This window comes from Bidens hawaiensis, unplaced genomic scaffold (assembly GCF_021521415.1).
Source record: "Bidens hawaiensis isolate Kalapana, Puna unplaced genomic scaffold, B.hawaiensis_p1.1 tig00000326_1, whole genome shotgun sequence".
In the NCBI taxonomy this organism is placed as follows: domain Eukaryota; kingdom Viridiplantae; phylum Streptophyta; class Magnoliopsida; order Asterales; family Asteraceae; genus Bidens; species Bidens hawaiensis.
The window spans coordinates 1,556,662-1,574,473 of NW_027491025.1; the positions used below are offsets into that span (position 1 = coordinate 1,556,662).

General features: G+C 34.9%; 1 protein-coding gene across 1 annotated transcript; it reads left to right on the forward strand.

Annotated features, from left to right (window-relative positions):
- Positions 1-10,930: 10,930 nt before the first annotated feature.
- On the forward strand, positions 10,931-12,794 carry LOC143621089 (nifU-like protein 4, mitochondrial). Its single transcript, XM_077092616.1, has 5 exons — positions 10,931-11,025; positions 11,104-11,279; positions 11,359-11,462; positions 11,547-11,658; positions 12,789-12,794. The coding sequence occupies exons 1-5, from the start codon at positions 10,959-10,961 to the stop codon at positions 12,792-12,794; spliced, it is 465 nt and encodes a 154-aa protein (XP_076948731.1). The 5' UTR covers positions 10,931-10,958.
- The last annotated feature ends 5,018 nt before the right edge of the window (positions 12,795-17,812 follow it).

The window sequence follows — 17,812 nt, forward strand, 5'->3', positions numbered from 1 at the left end:
CAGGTCGAATTCAGAATCGATTTAATGTCTCGAGCTGGCCCTGTTGCTAAAGCACCCTACCGACTTGCACCGTCCGAGATGCAAGAATTATCCAATCAGTTACAAGAATTGTTGGATAAGGCTTTTATACGACCTAGTTAGTCACCATGGGGTGCACCAGTTTTAATTGGGAAACGAAGGACGGAAGTGTTAGAATATGTGTTGATTAGGGAGAATTGAATAAAGTGACGATCAATAATAGGTATTCACTTCTTCGAAGTAAATGATCTGTTTAACCAACTGCAGAGGGCGATTTATTTTAGAAATTGATCTTAGATATAGTTATCACCCAATGAAAAACCCAAGAGGAGGACGTTGCAACCACAGCGTTTCGGACTCGCTACGGTCATTATGAATTCTTAGTTATGCCGTTCAGGTTAACAAATGCGCGGGCAGTATTCATGGAACTCATGAATCGAGTCTGTAAACTTTACTGGACAAATTTGTCATAGCATTCATTGACGATATTTTGATATATTCGCAACGTAAAGAAGAGCACGAACGACGGTTAAGGAAAATTGTGGAAGTGTTAAAACAAGAAGAGCTATACGCGAACTTTTCAAAATGTGATTTTTATTAAAGAAGGCATAATCCCTTGGTCATATTGTAAAGCAACAAGGATTTCACAAAGATCCAAATAAGATAGAAACCATTAAAATTGTGCCAAACGCCGATTTTAAACCTCCCCGATGGAGACAATGGTTTTGTCGCGTAATGTGACGCATCGCGCAAAGGGTTAGGATGCGGGTTGACACAGTATATTAAGGTTATAGCCTATGCTTCCCGATAGTTAAAAGTACACGAGTAAAATCACACTACTCACGACTTAGAACTGGGAGCGGCTATCTACGCACTTAAGATGTGGAGACATTGTCTCTACGATACGAAGCCCTCAACCGATCAATCAATAAATTGAATTATCCTATATATATTCAATTTTAATATCAATGCTATCCAAGGTTCGATCTCTATAAAAGCATCCCTAGACACACGTGCTAAATGTGGACTTTATTGTTAACAAGGTATGTGCCCATAACTACTAACTTGTATATGCGACTGTAACAATTGAAACGCCGATGTGTGTAAAGCATAAGGTTCTCTTATGACGAGACATATTTCGTACACACCTCATACTTTAGGTTACATCATAACTTGGTCCTTACTCTAAAAAAAAAAAAGAAAAAAATATATAAAAAAAAAAAAAAAAAAAAAAAAATCTCTCCCAAGCCTCACAATGACTTGTTCTTCCAAAGGACAACCTCATGACACGCATAAAGAGTTAACATAAATTGAATTTCGGGACGAAATTCTAATAACATGGGGAGAATGTGGCACTCCGTAAAACAGGACATGTTCCGTACATTCCTTAAACATAATTCTATACGTTAATAATCCCGAAAGATTAAGATTTGTTAAGTTTAATCACAACGACTCTAGCATAAGTCTGCATACGCATGCTACATTGCAAATAAATAATTTATTTTTAATTAAATTACTCGAAATTTCGGATTTATCCGACGGATGTGGACGTTGGTGATCATTTTAAACGGCTCGAACATATATTTAAATGAACCAAGGGGGTTCAATCCTATGTTATAAGATTAATTTTATTATACAGAAATAATTACGAGCGTTTATTATTTATCTTAGAATCCAATGTCACGTACCCGCCACTAGCACATAAATTTATGTGCTAAATGCAAGTAGGCTTGTTTAACATTTTAAATATAACTAAACATCTAAAACTAACAAAAATATTTAACAAATTCATAGACAACTTGGTTTTCTTTGCCGGTTATGCGATGAACACATTATACAAATACCACAACTATTATATGGATATATGATGCATATCTCATGAATTCAAAAGAAAAATGAAAGAAACAAAGTCCACTACCCATATCTTGAAAGAGATGTCAAAATAAATGATATATACATATGTATATAAGTTTAAACGTGTTAATATATATATATGTACATACGGGCACATAATGTTATACAGCAAGGATATGCGAACTTCTTTTAGTTAACACTAAGACTAAGAAAACTAAACATTTATTGTATGGAGTAATGATAAAAGATATTTTATGAACACCATCATATCAATTCCTGTCTAAACCTTTCCATATCAATCAATTTACCTGCTTCCCTTACACTTTTCACGGCATTCACAGTCCAAACCCCATTATTTGTACTTTTCAAGTCTTACACTACACTCCAAGTAGATAAGATTTACATTTGAATTATCAAAAGAATAACTGGAACCATGCTTCTTGTTATTATTATAATTATTATTACTATTATTATTATATATCAAGACTTTATTTGAATCACGACACTCACAAGTTCCAAACTCACCATCTCTCTTCCTTGTTGCGCCGGTCACAATACCACTCCGTGCTCTCGGTTGTAACTAGCTAATTAACACCACCGGAGCACCATAAAACCATCATTTTCAAGCTAAAGCAAGGATTCAGAGTGCTAGGTTAGCCAACCGAGCATCGTGAAGTGGAACTAGCACAAGCTTTTTGTGCTTTTTGTCTCTTTAATCCCTAGTCACAATCCTCGAACTAAGTAAGCTAAAATCCATCCCTAAACTATATTTACATTTATCCATAACTTATGTTTATGCTAGAATAATCACCCAAAGATTTTGCTACACATTAACATGCTAAATAATAAGTTACTCGTTAATAAAATATGATAATGTGTCTAGAATAAGACTTTAAACTCTTAAAAACATCAAGTATGTTTATATGCACATTGCTTAAAAGCTAGTTTTATATGAACATATATCTTTTGAAAGATTTATACATGAACAAAATATGAATTTACAAAAGTTTTGTGTGTGTGGGTTTGTAAAACAAATAAATAAAAATATTAATAAATAAATAAAGAAAACTGAAAATAACTTAAAACTATGGATTAAATTTATAACGAGTGAAACACTGTTTAAAAAGTTTTATAAGTTGGATGGACTCCTTTTAATAAATATAGATATTTGGTGATTTTTTTGTGTGAAACGGGATGTACTGAAAAGTACTATGTATATATGAGAAAAACATCGTTTCAAATATTTATAGTTGGATAAATTTAACATCTTATCTTATGACAACATATTTTTTTTATTACGTAAATATATTTTGAAAATATATGTATGATTTGAATGCAGAAATAAAACGAGTTACACGATCTTAAATTCCGATTTCGAGATTGTCAAGTAAAAATATATCTCGGTCGTAATTAAATGAATCTTTTGTGATAAAATAAACATATATATAGTTTTAATAGATATTTATCCATTACTCGACCAAGAGAAACATTTATATATAAATAAAACCAACACTAATAAGAATCATATTCTTAATATTTATATAAGTATATAAATATTTATTTTCATGAATATGAAAATTTATCACCAACGGGTCGTCCAATACTAGCGTGTGAAACATTATTTATAAAATACAATAATCGAAACGCCTGGTTGGTGAAAACAACCGGCACGAACAACTAAACTATTAGTTGGGCGAAAATGAGTAGCATAAACCGACTTGCGAGTCGATAACGAACTAACTGACCTTACTCGTTTAGGACGTGTTAAGGCAGCGGACCTCGGGTCTAAAATAAAATTTGCTAGCGAACTAAACACTGAACTCATGAGTTACAAACACCCAAATCCTCTCCACTCTCATCAATCCTCATCCAAAAAAAAAAAAAAAAAAAAAAAAAACCGACAATCCTAGCAAGAATAACGAGGATCTGTATTTAGTGGTAGATAAGGCCGAAAGATGAGTTTGTAGCTTGTAGTGGCGGAAAACGAAAGGGATCATGTTACAGATTGGATGGATTAACTGATAATGATTGTTGTTACCTGCTTGCATGTGCTAAGGTGAGTTTTCACGAGCCCCTTTTAATGAACTGTTTTTAAATATATTTTCCCGGGGCGAAAAACATGTCTTATTTAAAGTATTTAAGTATATACCGATCGTATGAAAATACTTGTATATTTATATATATATGGTTTGATGCACAGAATATATAAATTGTTTACCATGTGTTATTGTTCTGGGGTAACATAGTTCCCAGGGGTATTTATTGTTCTGGGGTAACATAGTTCCCAGGGGTTATTATTGTTCTGGGGTAACATAGTTCCCAGGGGTATTTATTGTTCTGGGGTAACATAGTTCCCAGGGGTTATTATTGTTCTGGGGTAACGTAGTTCCCAGAGGTTATTATTGTTCTGGGGTAACATAGTTCCCAGAGATTATTTTTGTTCTGGGGTAACGTAGTTCCAAGAGGTTATTATTGTTCTGGGGTAACATTGTTCCCAGAAAGTTAATGGAAATGTTCTGGGGTAACATAGTTCCCAGCATGATTATATTGCTAATAAATGATTATTAAAATGATTTGTCAGTGTTTATTTAAATTAGTGAAACTCACCAACTATTCGTAGTTGACCCGTTTTCTTTACATGTTTTCTAGGTATGCCCAAGTTGGAATGATTGAAATGTGCTTAATTATCTGTGCTACCTGTTGGAAGCTTGCTGCTCTATATTTTGTAATGAACATATATTAATGTCTTATCGGTAAAACCTGTGTGTAACACCTAGATAGTAACGAAACTCGCAACAATGTAATATGTTATAAATTAATGTAGTGGTATTTTCTTTATAAGCAATGCTGTTGATATCAGATGTGTCTGTTGCATCCCGTGTACGTTTCCGCTGCGGTTACGGGGTGTTACAATACGGATAACCAAAAAAAAAATTCTTAAAAAAATATCATAAAGACGTTATTGTTAAAATGATAATCATCCAGTAGGTTTAATGGTCACAGGTAAGTTGGTCTTTTGAACTCGGATTTATTTTGATTTGATTGTGATTCGGGTCTCATATAAAACATGATGCAAGTAATTTTCTTTAATTGACATGCTCCTGTTGATGTTCTCAATGACTTCATGGGGAAGTAATTTAAGTAATAGTTGATTGTTTACGCTGAGGCAGTCAAGGAAGGTATTGTCCCAATTATATCTGATGCAAGTAATTTGTCGATGCTAATGTTTTACCATCTTTTCTATGAGATTGCACAAATCTTTTATAAAGTATTAACTTCTAGATGTGATGGTATCCAATGCGTTGATCTGATTTCAAACTTCTCAGTTTATGAACAGGTTAATTGCTCAAATGGAATGAGACTTATGTTATTTTCTTGATGCATAATATGCAGATTGGTCATATGTAATTTAAAGGTATTGTTGCAGACTATTAAAGAGAGGAATCAAGGACACGATGACCCTGAAGTTAGTTCATTTTTTATCATCTTTTTATTGTTGAGACTCTAATGGGTTTTCAGTGTCCAAAATACCCAACCCGACCAGAACCCGAATAAGCTAACTAGGGTCGGGTTAAATAGGGTCAAAAAGTATTAATCGGGTTATTCGGCTTAACCTGATTAACTCGAATAGTTATTAGTGCTCGAGTTTCTGCTTGTTTCGAGCTCGACTTGAGAGTTGTTTTTTCAATCTCGAACTCGGGCTCGACTCATTGTTTATTTGTTCTGTAATTTATTAATAGACAGATTTCAAAAATGATATTGGGTTTAGGTATAATAAAATTTAATCTCAAAATATAGAGTAACCCGACTAACCCGAACCCGACAAACCCGAACCGACTAACCCGAACCCGACAAACCCGTACCTTAATAGAGTCGGGTTGCTGGTTAGTTTTTTCTTTTGCAAAACCCCGATTAATCCGAAACCCGATCGGGTTGACCCGATTAACACCCTACTCCTAATCAACCTACTTAATAAGTGTTTTTAAATTTCTAATGACAATGTGTTAATGTTTATCTTATATTATTGTATCGTATTTTTATTTTGTGTTGAATCTTACATGACACGAACCGTCAAAACGACCTGAAAATTTATATGTCTGGTCATATTAATAATTTTTTAATAGATGACAATTTTTTTTGACAACTGACTTTTTCAAGTCAACATTTTTACTTTTTTACAAATATTGCAACTTAAACTGTGCTTCAGCACTTATTTTATTCTTGCAATTCTAGGCTCAAAAATTACAAATTGTGCTTGTTAGTCAAAATCACAACCATTTTGATAATGAATTTGTTTTTTATTAATAATAAGTTGCCTTTCTACCATGGTTCTGTCGCATAACCTGAATAAGTCGTTTTGAAAGTAAACGGGTCGTAACTAATTTTAATGCTTTTGAACATTCTGAAGGTCCAGTTCTGCTCGACTAATGATGTGAGAAAGGAGTCTACAAAATCAACAATTCCACCAAGCTTTAGGCATTGACAATTTCCTCATTTATACAAAAAAAAAAACTCATTACAGGTATTTCTATTCTAATGTTGTTGCTTAATATATAATCATAACATCATAAAAACAAACCCCAAATAAACCGGTTCGTTTAATTAAATTGATTAAACATGAACATCACTCGTTTAGATTTGGGTATGCCTAAAGGGCATGATTTGTAAACCAAACTAATTAAAACAGGTGAGACTGACATGATTGATAAACCTATCAAATTAGAACAGGTCCAAACGAGTTTATCTTTCCAGGTTTAAAATTATGTTACCTTAAAAACCAAATATTAATGTTTTGTTTGATAAATTGTTTATTTATGTTTTTCATTAACCAGGACTTCGGAATGACTTTTTATAAGAGCTGGACTAAAATCACTAATAGTGAAGGTAAGATACATTGTCATTAAAGGAGCGCTAGCTTTTGCAGATTGGGCTAAAAGATATGCTGATAGTGAAGGTAAGATACATTGTCCATGTAGAAAATGCGTTAATGCAAGAAAACATGATCCGACAATTGTTTCTAAGCATATCATACATAATGGTTTTGAACCGACATATAATATATGGATATATCATGGTGAACATCTACCGGGTTATGAAATAGATGGGACAGATACTGAGTGTGATGAAAGTGAAAACGATTCAAATCACGGTGTCGAGGAGTTACTTAATGACGCGTTTCCTACGGGCTGCGAAACCGAAGCTGAAAATTTCTGGGACGATGCTGATCAACGTAATAACCCAAATGTGGAGAAGTTATTTATCGATATGGAGAAGCCTTTATACCCGGGGTGTGATGAGTTTTCTGTACTAAGATTTTTACTTGAGTTGATGAACGTGAAGTTAACATGTAAAATGACAAATGTGTCAATGGATATGATTCTGAATTTATTTAGCCGAGCTTACAAGGATGCAAACTTGCCAAGGAACCATTATGAGGCGAAAAAGTATTTACGCACTCTTGGATTGGGATATGAATCTATCCATGCTTGTAAATATGATTGTGCATTATTTTGGAAAGAATATGCAGAATTACAAAATTGTCTAGTTTGTAGCACTAGTCGATACGAAGAAAATAGTAAGGGGAAGAAGAAACCGGTAAAAGTCTTGCGTTACTTTCCCGTCACAAGTAGGCTTAAACGCTTATATGCCTCAAGATACACCGCAAAGGAAATGTTGTTGGCACGATCAACAAAGAAACAAAGAGGAGGGGGTTCTTAGGCATCCGGCAGATGGACAAGCATGGAAACACTTTGATACATTGTTTCCCAATTTTGCAAATGATCCTCGAAATATTCGCCTAGGGCTTGCCAGTGATAGTTTTAATCCTTTTGGGGCTATGAGTCTCTCATATAGTATGTGGCCTGTTGTGCTCATAACATACAATTTGCCACCTTGGAAGTCTATGGTTGATGCTTCATTTATGTTGACATTGTTGATTCCAGGAAGAGATTCACCGAGAAAGGATATTGACGTATTTTTGCGTCCACTTGTAGATGAGTTGAAACTTTTATGGGAAAAGGGTGTTAAAACATATGATTGCGAATCAAAACAAATATTCAACATGCGCGCCGCACTTCTATGGACAATCAATGATTTTCCTGCTTATGGTTACTTGTCTGGATGGAGCACGAGTGGATACAAGGCATGTCCAATATGCAATGAAGATACGTGCAGCATACATATACGAGATAAAATAGCATATGTAGGTCATAGGAGATTTCTCCCACAAGATCACGCTTGGAGTAAAGCACGAGATTTTAATGGACATAGAGAGACTAGGCTTGCACCTAAACCAGTCAACGGAGATGATTGCTTACGTCAGTTGGAATATCTCCTTATCCATCCTCATGGAAAACACCCATCTCATTGAAGAAAAAAAAGAAAACGAGATCCACATGGTTTAAACTGGTCAAAGAAAAGCATCTTCTTTGAAATCCCATATTGGTCCAAGTTGTTAATTCGTCACAACATTGATGTGATGCATGTTGAAAAGAATGTGTGTGAGATGTGTTATCAACCTTGTTAAACATAGAAGGAAAGACAAAAGACACTGACAACGCTCGACGAGATTTGCAAGATATGAACATACGTAAGGAGCTTCACTTGGTGATGATGGGTGATCATTTGGTTAAACCACATGCTTCTTATGTTTTAACTCGAGAGGAGAAAAAACAGTTTTGTAATTTACTTAAGTCTGTACGTTTTCCAGACGGGTATGCCGGAAATTTAGCTAAAAATGTGATTGTTGAGCAAGGAAAGGTATATGGGCTTAAATCACATGATTTCCACGTCTTAATTCAACGCATAATTCCTATTGAAATTCGTCCATTTTTGACAAAACAAATTCGTGACGCGTTAGTCGAGTTATCTCAGTTTTTCAAAAAACTTACTGAAGTCACATTACACGTGAGGGAGTTGAAAGTATTGCAAGAAGAGATAGTTAAGAGTTTGTGCAAGCTTGAGCGGATATTTCCCCCGTCATTTTTTACAGTTATGGTGCCCTTGTGTGTGCATCTTCCTCAAGAGGCAATTTTAGGTGGACCAGTGCAATCAAGGTGGATGTATCCGATCGAAAGATACCTTGGACATTTAAAGAGATATGTTAGAAACAAAGCTAAACCTGAAGGCTCAATTGCAGAAGGTTATGTTGTTGAAGAAGCTATAAATTTTTGTTCACACTATTTACGAGGCGTTGAATCAAAGTTGGAGAAACGTGGCAGAAACGATGACAAAACCTCTAGTGATGCTCGAAGCTTTGTGTTGGATATTTTTAGGGTAAATGGTCGAGGTATTGGGAAGAAAGAAGTTTATAACCTTTCTAGTATTCTTATGAAGAAAGCAATATGGTTTATCTTTAACAATTGCCATGAAGTTCAACCGTACTTAGAGTAAGTTTTTTTCTCGTTTTTTTATTTTATATAAATTTTGTTGTGAATTAGTATCAAATGTCACATGTCAATAAACTGATATTTATTTACAAATGACAGAGAACACTTACAGTTTTTTACAAAGACAACATCCTGAATCATCAGATTTTTCCGAGATGCAACGGTCTACATTCGCGGATTGGTTTGCTAAACGGGTAACAATTACTTTCTGCTTACTTGATGTACTTTATATTTGGTATTGCACTCTAACGACATGATTATTATGTAAAAAAATTGAGAACAGATTCGAGATGTGTATTCGTTAAATCATCCCAAATGAATGAAGAATTATATGCATTGTCTTGCCCTCCTGATAACCGAGTTTTATCACAAAAGGGATACATAGTGAATGGAGTTAAATTTTTAGTTAAGTCGAGAGATGATTGTAGGCAAACACAAAATTGTGGAGTTATGGTCCCTGGCGTTCATAAAGATGTCGAAGACGATTATTATGGATATCTTGATGAAGTCATTGAAATTTCATTTATAAGATGCTATCGTGTTGTTTTATTCAAATGCACATGGTTTGATACTGATCGTCGAAGAAAACACGTGACATTTGAACCTCATTTCATAAGCATTGACACGTCCCATAATGCTTATAAGGAAGATCCTTTTATTTTGGAAAACCAGGCTAAACAAGTATTTTATATAAATGATGCACTTAAACCAAATTCACAATGGAAAATCATTGAAAGAATTGCCCACAGACACTTGTGGGATATTCCAGAACACAAGAATGCAGAAGATTTCTTAGAGGAAGTCAACCTTCTCCATGAAGATATTATGGAAGAAATTATTGAAAATGTTGATGATCAGGGTTCTAATGGCATTACAGATGATTTTGTTGATGATGAGATAACTGACTCTGATCATAGCATGAAAGACTTTTGTTCGGAGTCACATCTGGGTGATTCAGACACCGAAAATTCCAATGATGAGATTAATAGTGTTGAGTCAGACGATGATGATTTGTGATGGTCAGCAAATAAATTTCGTAAGTTTTGATTATTTAAGTTTCACATATGCTAGTTCACATGAACACGTCCTATTTAACCTAGAAACGAATAAATTATTTAAATTTTTGTAGAATATTACTACTTTAAAACTCGAATTTGAGAAATTATTTTTTATATTTTAAGCAATTATGTTTTAACGATTTATCTATAAGCAATTATGTTTTAACGATTTAACTAACCAGACTATAATGTGTTTTCAGGTCTACAATATGGTTGGATTCTGAAGGAACTTAATTTAGAAGCTTGTGTTACTTAGCATACAAAGGTTATTGATATGATATTGCCCTGCAAGTTAACTTGGATGCTAACGAACGGTTTGTTTTTTTATTTGTTAAACTTTGAAAGCATTTGTTCAATTTTGATAGACTTGAGTTGGATATGTTTAGTTTTATGTTGAACTTATAACGCACATACCTTTTGAGCCTTCCAGTTTTTTTAGTAGTCATTGTTACATGAATCGGTGATATAACATCAGTTGGTTTCCATTTGTGTTTAGTTTAAAATTGAGTGCTAAATTTGGGGAAAATTTCACTCCTTTTGCCCAAAAGTTTATTTATTTTTCATCAAAGTGGACAATGGAACACGAGACGGGTTAGATCAGTTTCTAAAAGCTGCTAGCAAACCCGAAAACAGTTGCACTATGAGTTTATGCAAGATTACAAGGAACTTGAATTCACCATTAGCAAAGGCCCTTTATGGAATTGATGGTGAGGTCATCTTGCTATGTGTGTTCATGGTTATATAGATTACCTAATGACATTAACATGATTATGCTGCTGGTGCAGGAATTACTCGTGTGTTCTTCGGTTCAGATTTTATAACTGTAACAAAGTCAGAAGATGCTTCTTGGGATTTTCTAAAACCTGAAATATTTGCAGCAATTATGGACTTTTACTCATATGGGCAGCCACTCTTTCTGGATGCAACCACTTCAGCTTCTATGGATACAGCCATCCATGAAGTAACTGTTTTTTTGTTGCAGTTAGTAAGTGTATATTTGATCTTTAAAGTTACCAATCATTTGTCACATAATGTTGCAGGATGACTCAGAAACTGTTGCGATGATTAAAGAGTTATTGGAAACTCGGATACGACCTGTTGTGCAGGATGATGGCGGTGAGATCGAGTACATAGGATTTGATCTGTATGCTTCTTTGATACTCTGGTTATTGTATATTTAACTTAAATATATATGATATCGTATATTTAACACTTTTAATTTTGACAGATTATCTGGAGTTGTGGAGCTAAAAATGCAAGGAACATGTAGCGGTTGCCCAAACTCGTCTGCCACTTTGAAATCAAGAACTGAAATTATGCTTATGCATTATGTGCCTGAGGTAGCTGTTATTAATATTTGCTGCAATTCATGTAGAGAGCAATTTAAAATTCGATCAAACTGAATAGTTTTCACCAGCGGTTGATTCATTGCGAAGTTAAAATTTACAAATTAAGGATGATAACCTGGATAGAAATTCTGAAATTGAAGATGCTAGAGAGGAGTTTATGATCCCAGGTAAAATTCTCGATATCAGAAATTTCATTGTTTTTCTGCTTAACCATGTCTTCTCCTATTATATTAACCCCATCAATTTGCTTATTAGTTTTCCTTCTATATTATCTTTCTGTTGACAACGATTCCAAATAATTCAAATACATGGATATAGTTAATGAAGAATATAAGCAATATTTTCTTTAATTATGTGCATTTGTTTCTTATAATTTCACTTTTGTATCGCATCTGCAGATACATTGAAGAAATTGAGCCTCGCGTGTTGTTTTAAAAAAGGTATAGCTTTGGTTCAAGTCAAAATGGGCCATTTTAAAAAATCAGTTTGAAGGCCTACCTACAAGTTCAAAAGTAATACAATCATTTGGTAGATGGTACATCGGATTGACTCAGATGTGCAGCATCCGGTTGTGTTCTTGTTCTGGTTTCTAAAAGATCAGACTCACGAGCTAAACTCGCCATTGTACAAAGCTTTCAAATGAGTTGGGTTTTTGGTTTTGTAGCCGGTGATGGTGACTCTGAGTGTGTGTCAAGGTTGGCCTCTTTACTCACATGCTATACCTTTAAGCTTTTAGATTCTTTAAAGAGCCGAGATAGTGGACTCAAACAAGCTTTACTTGAGCTTTTGAATACCATCAGCTCTTTGTGTTTTTTTATAAATTTTGGTTAATTGTAAAAGAAGGTATGGTTAACAATTTAACATATGGATGAGAAAATACTTTTGGATGCATAGTGTGCTTATCAATTTTTTTTAATCAGGTTATCTAAATATGTTACTTTTGGTTGGTCTTTAGGTAAGATTATTCCATCTGCATTAATTTTATAAAAGTTTCTGAAGTGTGTTCTGGTAGAATAATGAGCATGTGCTTTGTTGAGCCCCATCAAGGTATCTCCATCAATTCTTTCTTGATTTTTTCTGTTGTTTAACTTAATATAAAATAATTTTCTTTTATGGTGCAGGTTTAAATTTTTGTTGCTTTTCACACATTAACTGGCAAACATTTGTTGTGTATAACTTGTTAAAATGGGTCATTTTAAAAAGTTGTCGATTCGGTTCGGGCCACAGCGTGTTATTTTGAAAAGGTATAGCTTTGATTTAAGTCAAAACGGGCCATTTTAAAAACTTATCAGTTTTGTTCGGGTCAAAACGAGTAATTTATTCTAAAAATATATCAATTTGGTTCGGGTCAAAACGGGTCATTTTATAATGGTATAACTTTTGTTCGGGTCATTTTGGTATCATTATGGTCCCGCCATTTAAAAAAAATTGACCTGCTTCGGGTCACGTGCTGTTTAAAAATGTCTTGATTTAGTTGGGGTCAAACAGGGCAATTTATTTTAAAAACGTATCGCTTGGTTCGGGACAAAACGGTCCATTTATTTTTAAAATGTATCGGTTTGGTTCGGGTAAAAAAGGTCCATTTATTTTAACAATGTATCGGTTTGGTTCGGGTAACGGTCGATTTATTTTAACAATGTATCGGTTTGGTTCGGGTCAAAACAGGTATAATGGTATCACTCCTGTATCAGAAGTAATCGCTCGTTACATCTGCAGATCACGTTGTTGATGACATACAATTTCAAATGTAATGTTTACACAATTCTCTTACTGATTTTTACCTCATACGTAATTACAAAATAAAGTTAAAAAATATTTGGACTAAATGTGTTTCCAGGTGAAGCAGCTTGTTTAGATATGTGTGAACCCTGATGAATCAGTTGCTATTGGCACTGCTATTCAAGGAGGCATTCTAAGTGGAGAGTAAGGTGATAGATCATGGAACTAAAGGTAATTCATGCGTTTCTTATCATATATGCCCTCAGCTAAATGTCTATAAAGGGTCGGGTTGGTGTCAAAATATATATTCTTTTATGGGTAAGAAACAGGTCGCGTCTTTTTGGCGTTCAGAAACGGGTTGCGACAGGCCGGGACAAGCTGGTATTAAGTTGTATATTTTATGGGCCCAAATCAAGTCGGGTTGGTGACAATGAGTTTATTTTGTGGGTTGAAAACAGGTCATGGGTCCAAATACGAGTCGGGTTGGTATGATGCGAGATCAATCTTTTGACCAAGATGCTACTAATGCATTGTCGAGTAGGAGTCGGTGTTTTGGATGTGGCTTTGCTTATCCTCGACAATGCAAGTTGTGTTTCATACTTGCATAACCTAAGTTGTTCATTTTTATTCACATTGTTATAATTATGGTTAACTTATGAACTAACCGGTTATTAGCATTAGAGAATTCTACACTACATCATTTAAAGTATTGATATATGTTACTGGAAATATACATTACTGAAATGATGTAACTTATTTTATTAAGGTGATAATATGTTATTATTTAATTGTTACCTTGATGAGTTTTATTTAATAGTGTTTAACATTCATTTTTGTTCGGTTTGTTTATAAGCTTAATTTTGACTTATGGGTTGCCGTTATATAGCATAACATAGTGGATTTAACATTTCTTCCATTTTATGGGTATTTAACTATAAATCAACTTGGTTGTGCTGCTTTAATTCAAACAGCTACATTTTTATATGTGGTTTTTGCAAATCATACATGAAGGGCATTTATATGGGCTCTCCAAGATATTCAATTTAACGCAACCAAAAAAAAAGACAAACTAACGAGCATGGAAGTATAGAATGTCCACTCAAGAATCTAGGTGGTTGTGGTGAAGGTATTCTTAGTTCAATTAGTGACGAATGTGTTCTCCGACATAAATATTTCTTAGTTCAATTTAGAGAGTTTTGAGTTCTTTTCGTGTGACAATTTGTCACTACTACAAACTATTTTTGGATGAAATAAAATTTTTAAAACTGTAAATGGTTGACTGATAATGCATAACAAAATTGAATCTAATATTAGTTGGGACACCCGCTGCAACGCGCGGGCTCTCCTACTAGTTTAAATATAAATGAGATTGGGGGGGGGTCATTTTTATGCCGTTGATGCTTTGCTAAATAATTAAAGCATGTAAAGTTTGGATTTATTTATAAAATAGGTTGCGTATATGAAAAGAGAGTTTTTGGGTGGAAAATTTATTTACCATGATTTATGAAGTTGGGTATTTCTCTTTTAGTCCATTAAAGCATTCTCAACCATCCACTAAAGTTCAAAATATGAGAAGACAATTTTTCTAGATTGGAGCTCAGATTATAAATTCTTCTTCCTGACTATCATCAACAAAGAGAGGTTTTCAAAATCAATCTCGCAAATATACCAAAATGTTCTACCACTTGTTAGCAGAGTCAGAAGACCATTTGAAAAATCCAAATATTGAGGAGTTAAATATACCCAAGACAAATATCAGTCTTGAATAAGAAGATTGCAAAAAAGATCTTTGCGATTGATCCTTAGTCGTTGATACTTCCTATCAAATGGTAGAATTTGTTTAACATAATTTGAGACTGAAAATTAGTTACTGATCATTTCCTACATTAAAAGACATTTAAGACTGAATATCAGTTCCGAATTCATCATGTTTTGAAAGTACTAAGGACTGATATTCAGTCTCTATACATTCCCTCATAATAGAGTCTAAAGATTAATCTTTAAGAAAATTTCCCCATTTTTCCATTATAGAGAAATATATTTGAGACTGAAATTTAGTCTTTAATAAGGTGTCTAAATATTAGCGAGTGATTATTAGTCACTAAAATATGTTGTGTAAAAAACAGTCCCCAATGCATCAACAACTAAAAAAATAGTCCCAAATACGATGTATTTGAGACTAAAACACAAGTCCTTAATAGTTTAGTCCAAGTCTCTAATATGTTCCTTCTAGGTTAGAGACTCGTTATCAGTCACCATACATTTAAGTAATTTTTCATTACAAATTTGGGACTGAGATTCAGTCGTCAATAAACTTTCACAACAACCTTATATTTCATAAACACATTTGGGACTGAAATTTAGTCTTAGATAAGGTGTCATAGTATTAGCGACTGATTATCAGCCACCAACATTAGGCACATAAAACTCAGTCCCTAATATTATTAGTGACTGATAAATCAGTCCTAGATACTATGTATTCGAGACTGATATATTAGTCCCTTATAATTTAGTCTCTAATAATCACTTTTCTTGTAGTGTAATGAAAGTAAATTTGTAAGGTAATTATTATGTATCTTCGAATGCATAATGGAAGGTAAGTATATGTATTGTATGATGTACGATTAACTAGAACTCACTGTGTTTATGAGTAAATCCAACGTCCAATGTAGGGCACCAGTATCGGGGCTTTAGAAGTTGGTATCAAAGCAAAGTTAGAGAGACTTAAGCATCCTACATTCTTAGACTCGAACAAAGAATGGGATGTAAGTAAGGAAAGAAAGAAGATGTCATTTCAAGAAAGCCATGTGTCACTCAAGCAAGCTAAGAAAGGGTAAAGTATGTGATTCATTTCACATGTAAAGTAGAATGATGAATGAATGCTAGCTTAATTTCTAGAGAACGAGGTATGATGTTAGCTTAATTGCTAGATAAAGGATGTATGAGTGCTAGCTCAATTTCTAGGGATATGAGAATATGATAATATGAATTGTTGGATTGTCTAACTGTTAGAAGTAGAACCTTAGCACAAATAGACTCATAAAGGGAAGTGTATAGGACACGGGAAGTAACGTGATCAGCTAATCACAGTTGTCCACTATTATTACCTGTTAGCCTTATTATCCTTGTACTAAATGGTTCCTTAAATGATGACGTTTGTGTTTTCCTTATAGAGTACGAATGGTTGGAGCAAGAAAGGTCGTCAGGCAAGAAGGTCATACGAGACGTCGTGGTAGGACACGTGTTGTCCGAGAACCGTCGGTGGAATCAGCTACTAACACTGAGGGAGAAGGAAGTGCAGCTGGTCGAAATCTGAGTAACAACGAAGGGTATCACCTCGACCCTACCGCAATGGATAAGGTTATCCAAATTAGCGAGTGCCGTCCCGACCAAGCAGTTGGTTATGCCACTCAGTCGTTTGGGGATGAAGCTATTTACCGGTGGGAAAGTGTGGAGCAGAGGAAGAGTCCGGAAGAGATTAACGCCTTGAAATGGGATGACCAGAAGGAGATGGTTATGAATAGTTTCTGTGCTGATGCTGAGGTGGAAAGGGTTGAAATGAAGTTCTTGAGTCTCAAGGCGGGTAAGATGACACACCGCGAATACACAACTGAATTCAATCGCATGTCAAGGTTGGTGCCAGACATGGTGAACACTAACAGTTGTTGTGAAGAACATGAAACCTGAAAAGACTGTTGAGAAGTCTGGGGAAAAGAGTAAGAAAGATGATGAAGGAGAGAAGGAGGCCTCGAGTGTGGTTAAGTCAATGAAGGTTGATGGCAGGAAGAGAGGCCGAGGCGAGTGTAACTACAAGTCGTTCAAGGGTTGTGACCCGCCAAAGATAACTGGCTTGAATAACCGCAATGGATAAGGTTATCCAAATTAGCGAGTGCCATCCCGACCAAGCAGTTGGTTATGCCACTCAGTCGTTTGGGGATGAAGCTATTTACTGGTGGGAAAGTGTGGAGCAGAGGAAGAGTCGGGAAGAGATTAAGGCCTTGAAATGGGATGACCTGAAGGAGATGGTTATGAATAGTTTCTGTGCTGATGCTGAGGTGGAAAGGGTTGAAATGAAGTTCTTGAGTCTGAAGGCGGGTAAGATGACACACCGCGAATACACCACTGAATTCAATCGCATGTCAAGGTTGGTGCCAGACATGGTGAACACTAAGGCCAAGCGGATCAAGTGTTACCTTAGGGGAATGTCGCATAATGTTCACGTCTTGGTCAAGGCTAGTAGACCTGGTACTTTTGATTCTGCTGTAGGGCTCACAGAAATGGTTTACGACGACTTGTCGGCAGATGATGTGGTGGCGGAAGAGAAGAAAGATAAGAAGTGGGTCGCTCTTGTTAAAAGACCTGGTACTCAGTTGTGGAACCCTAAGAACAAGCAACCGCGAGTTTGGGCGAAGAGGTCATGTAAGAC

Bases quoted from the DNA above. Each gene is read 5' to 3' on its own strand.
- LOC143621089 (XM_077092616.1), top strand. From the start codon at position 10,959: ATGAGTTTATGCAAGATTACAAGGAACTTGAATTCACCATTAGCAAAG. The intron at 11,026-11,103 runs GTGAGGTCATCT...CTGCTGGTGCAG, and splicing joins GGCCCTTTATGGAATTGATG to GAATTACTCGTGTGTTCTTC. The intron at 11,280-11,358 runs GTAACTGTTTTT...ATAATGTTGCAG, and splicing joins TGGATACAGCCATCCATGAA to GATGACTCAGAAACTGTTGC.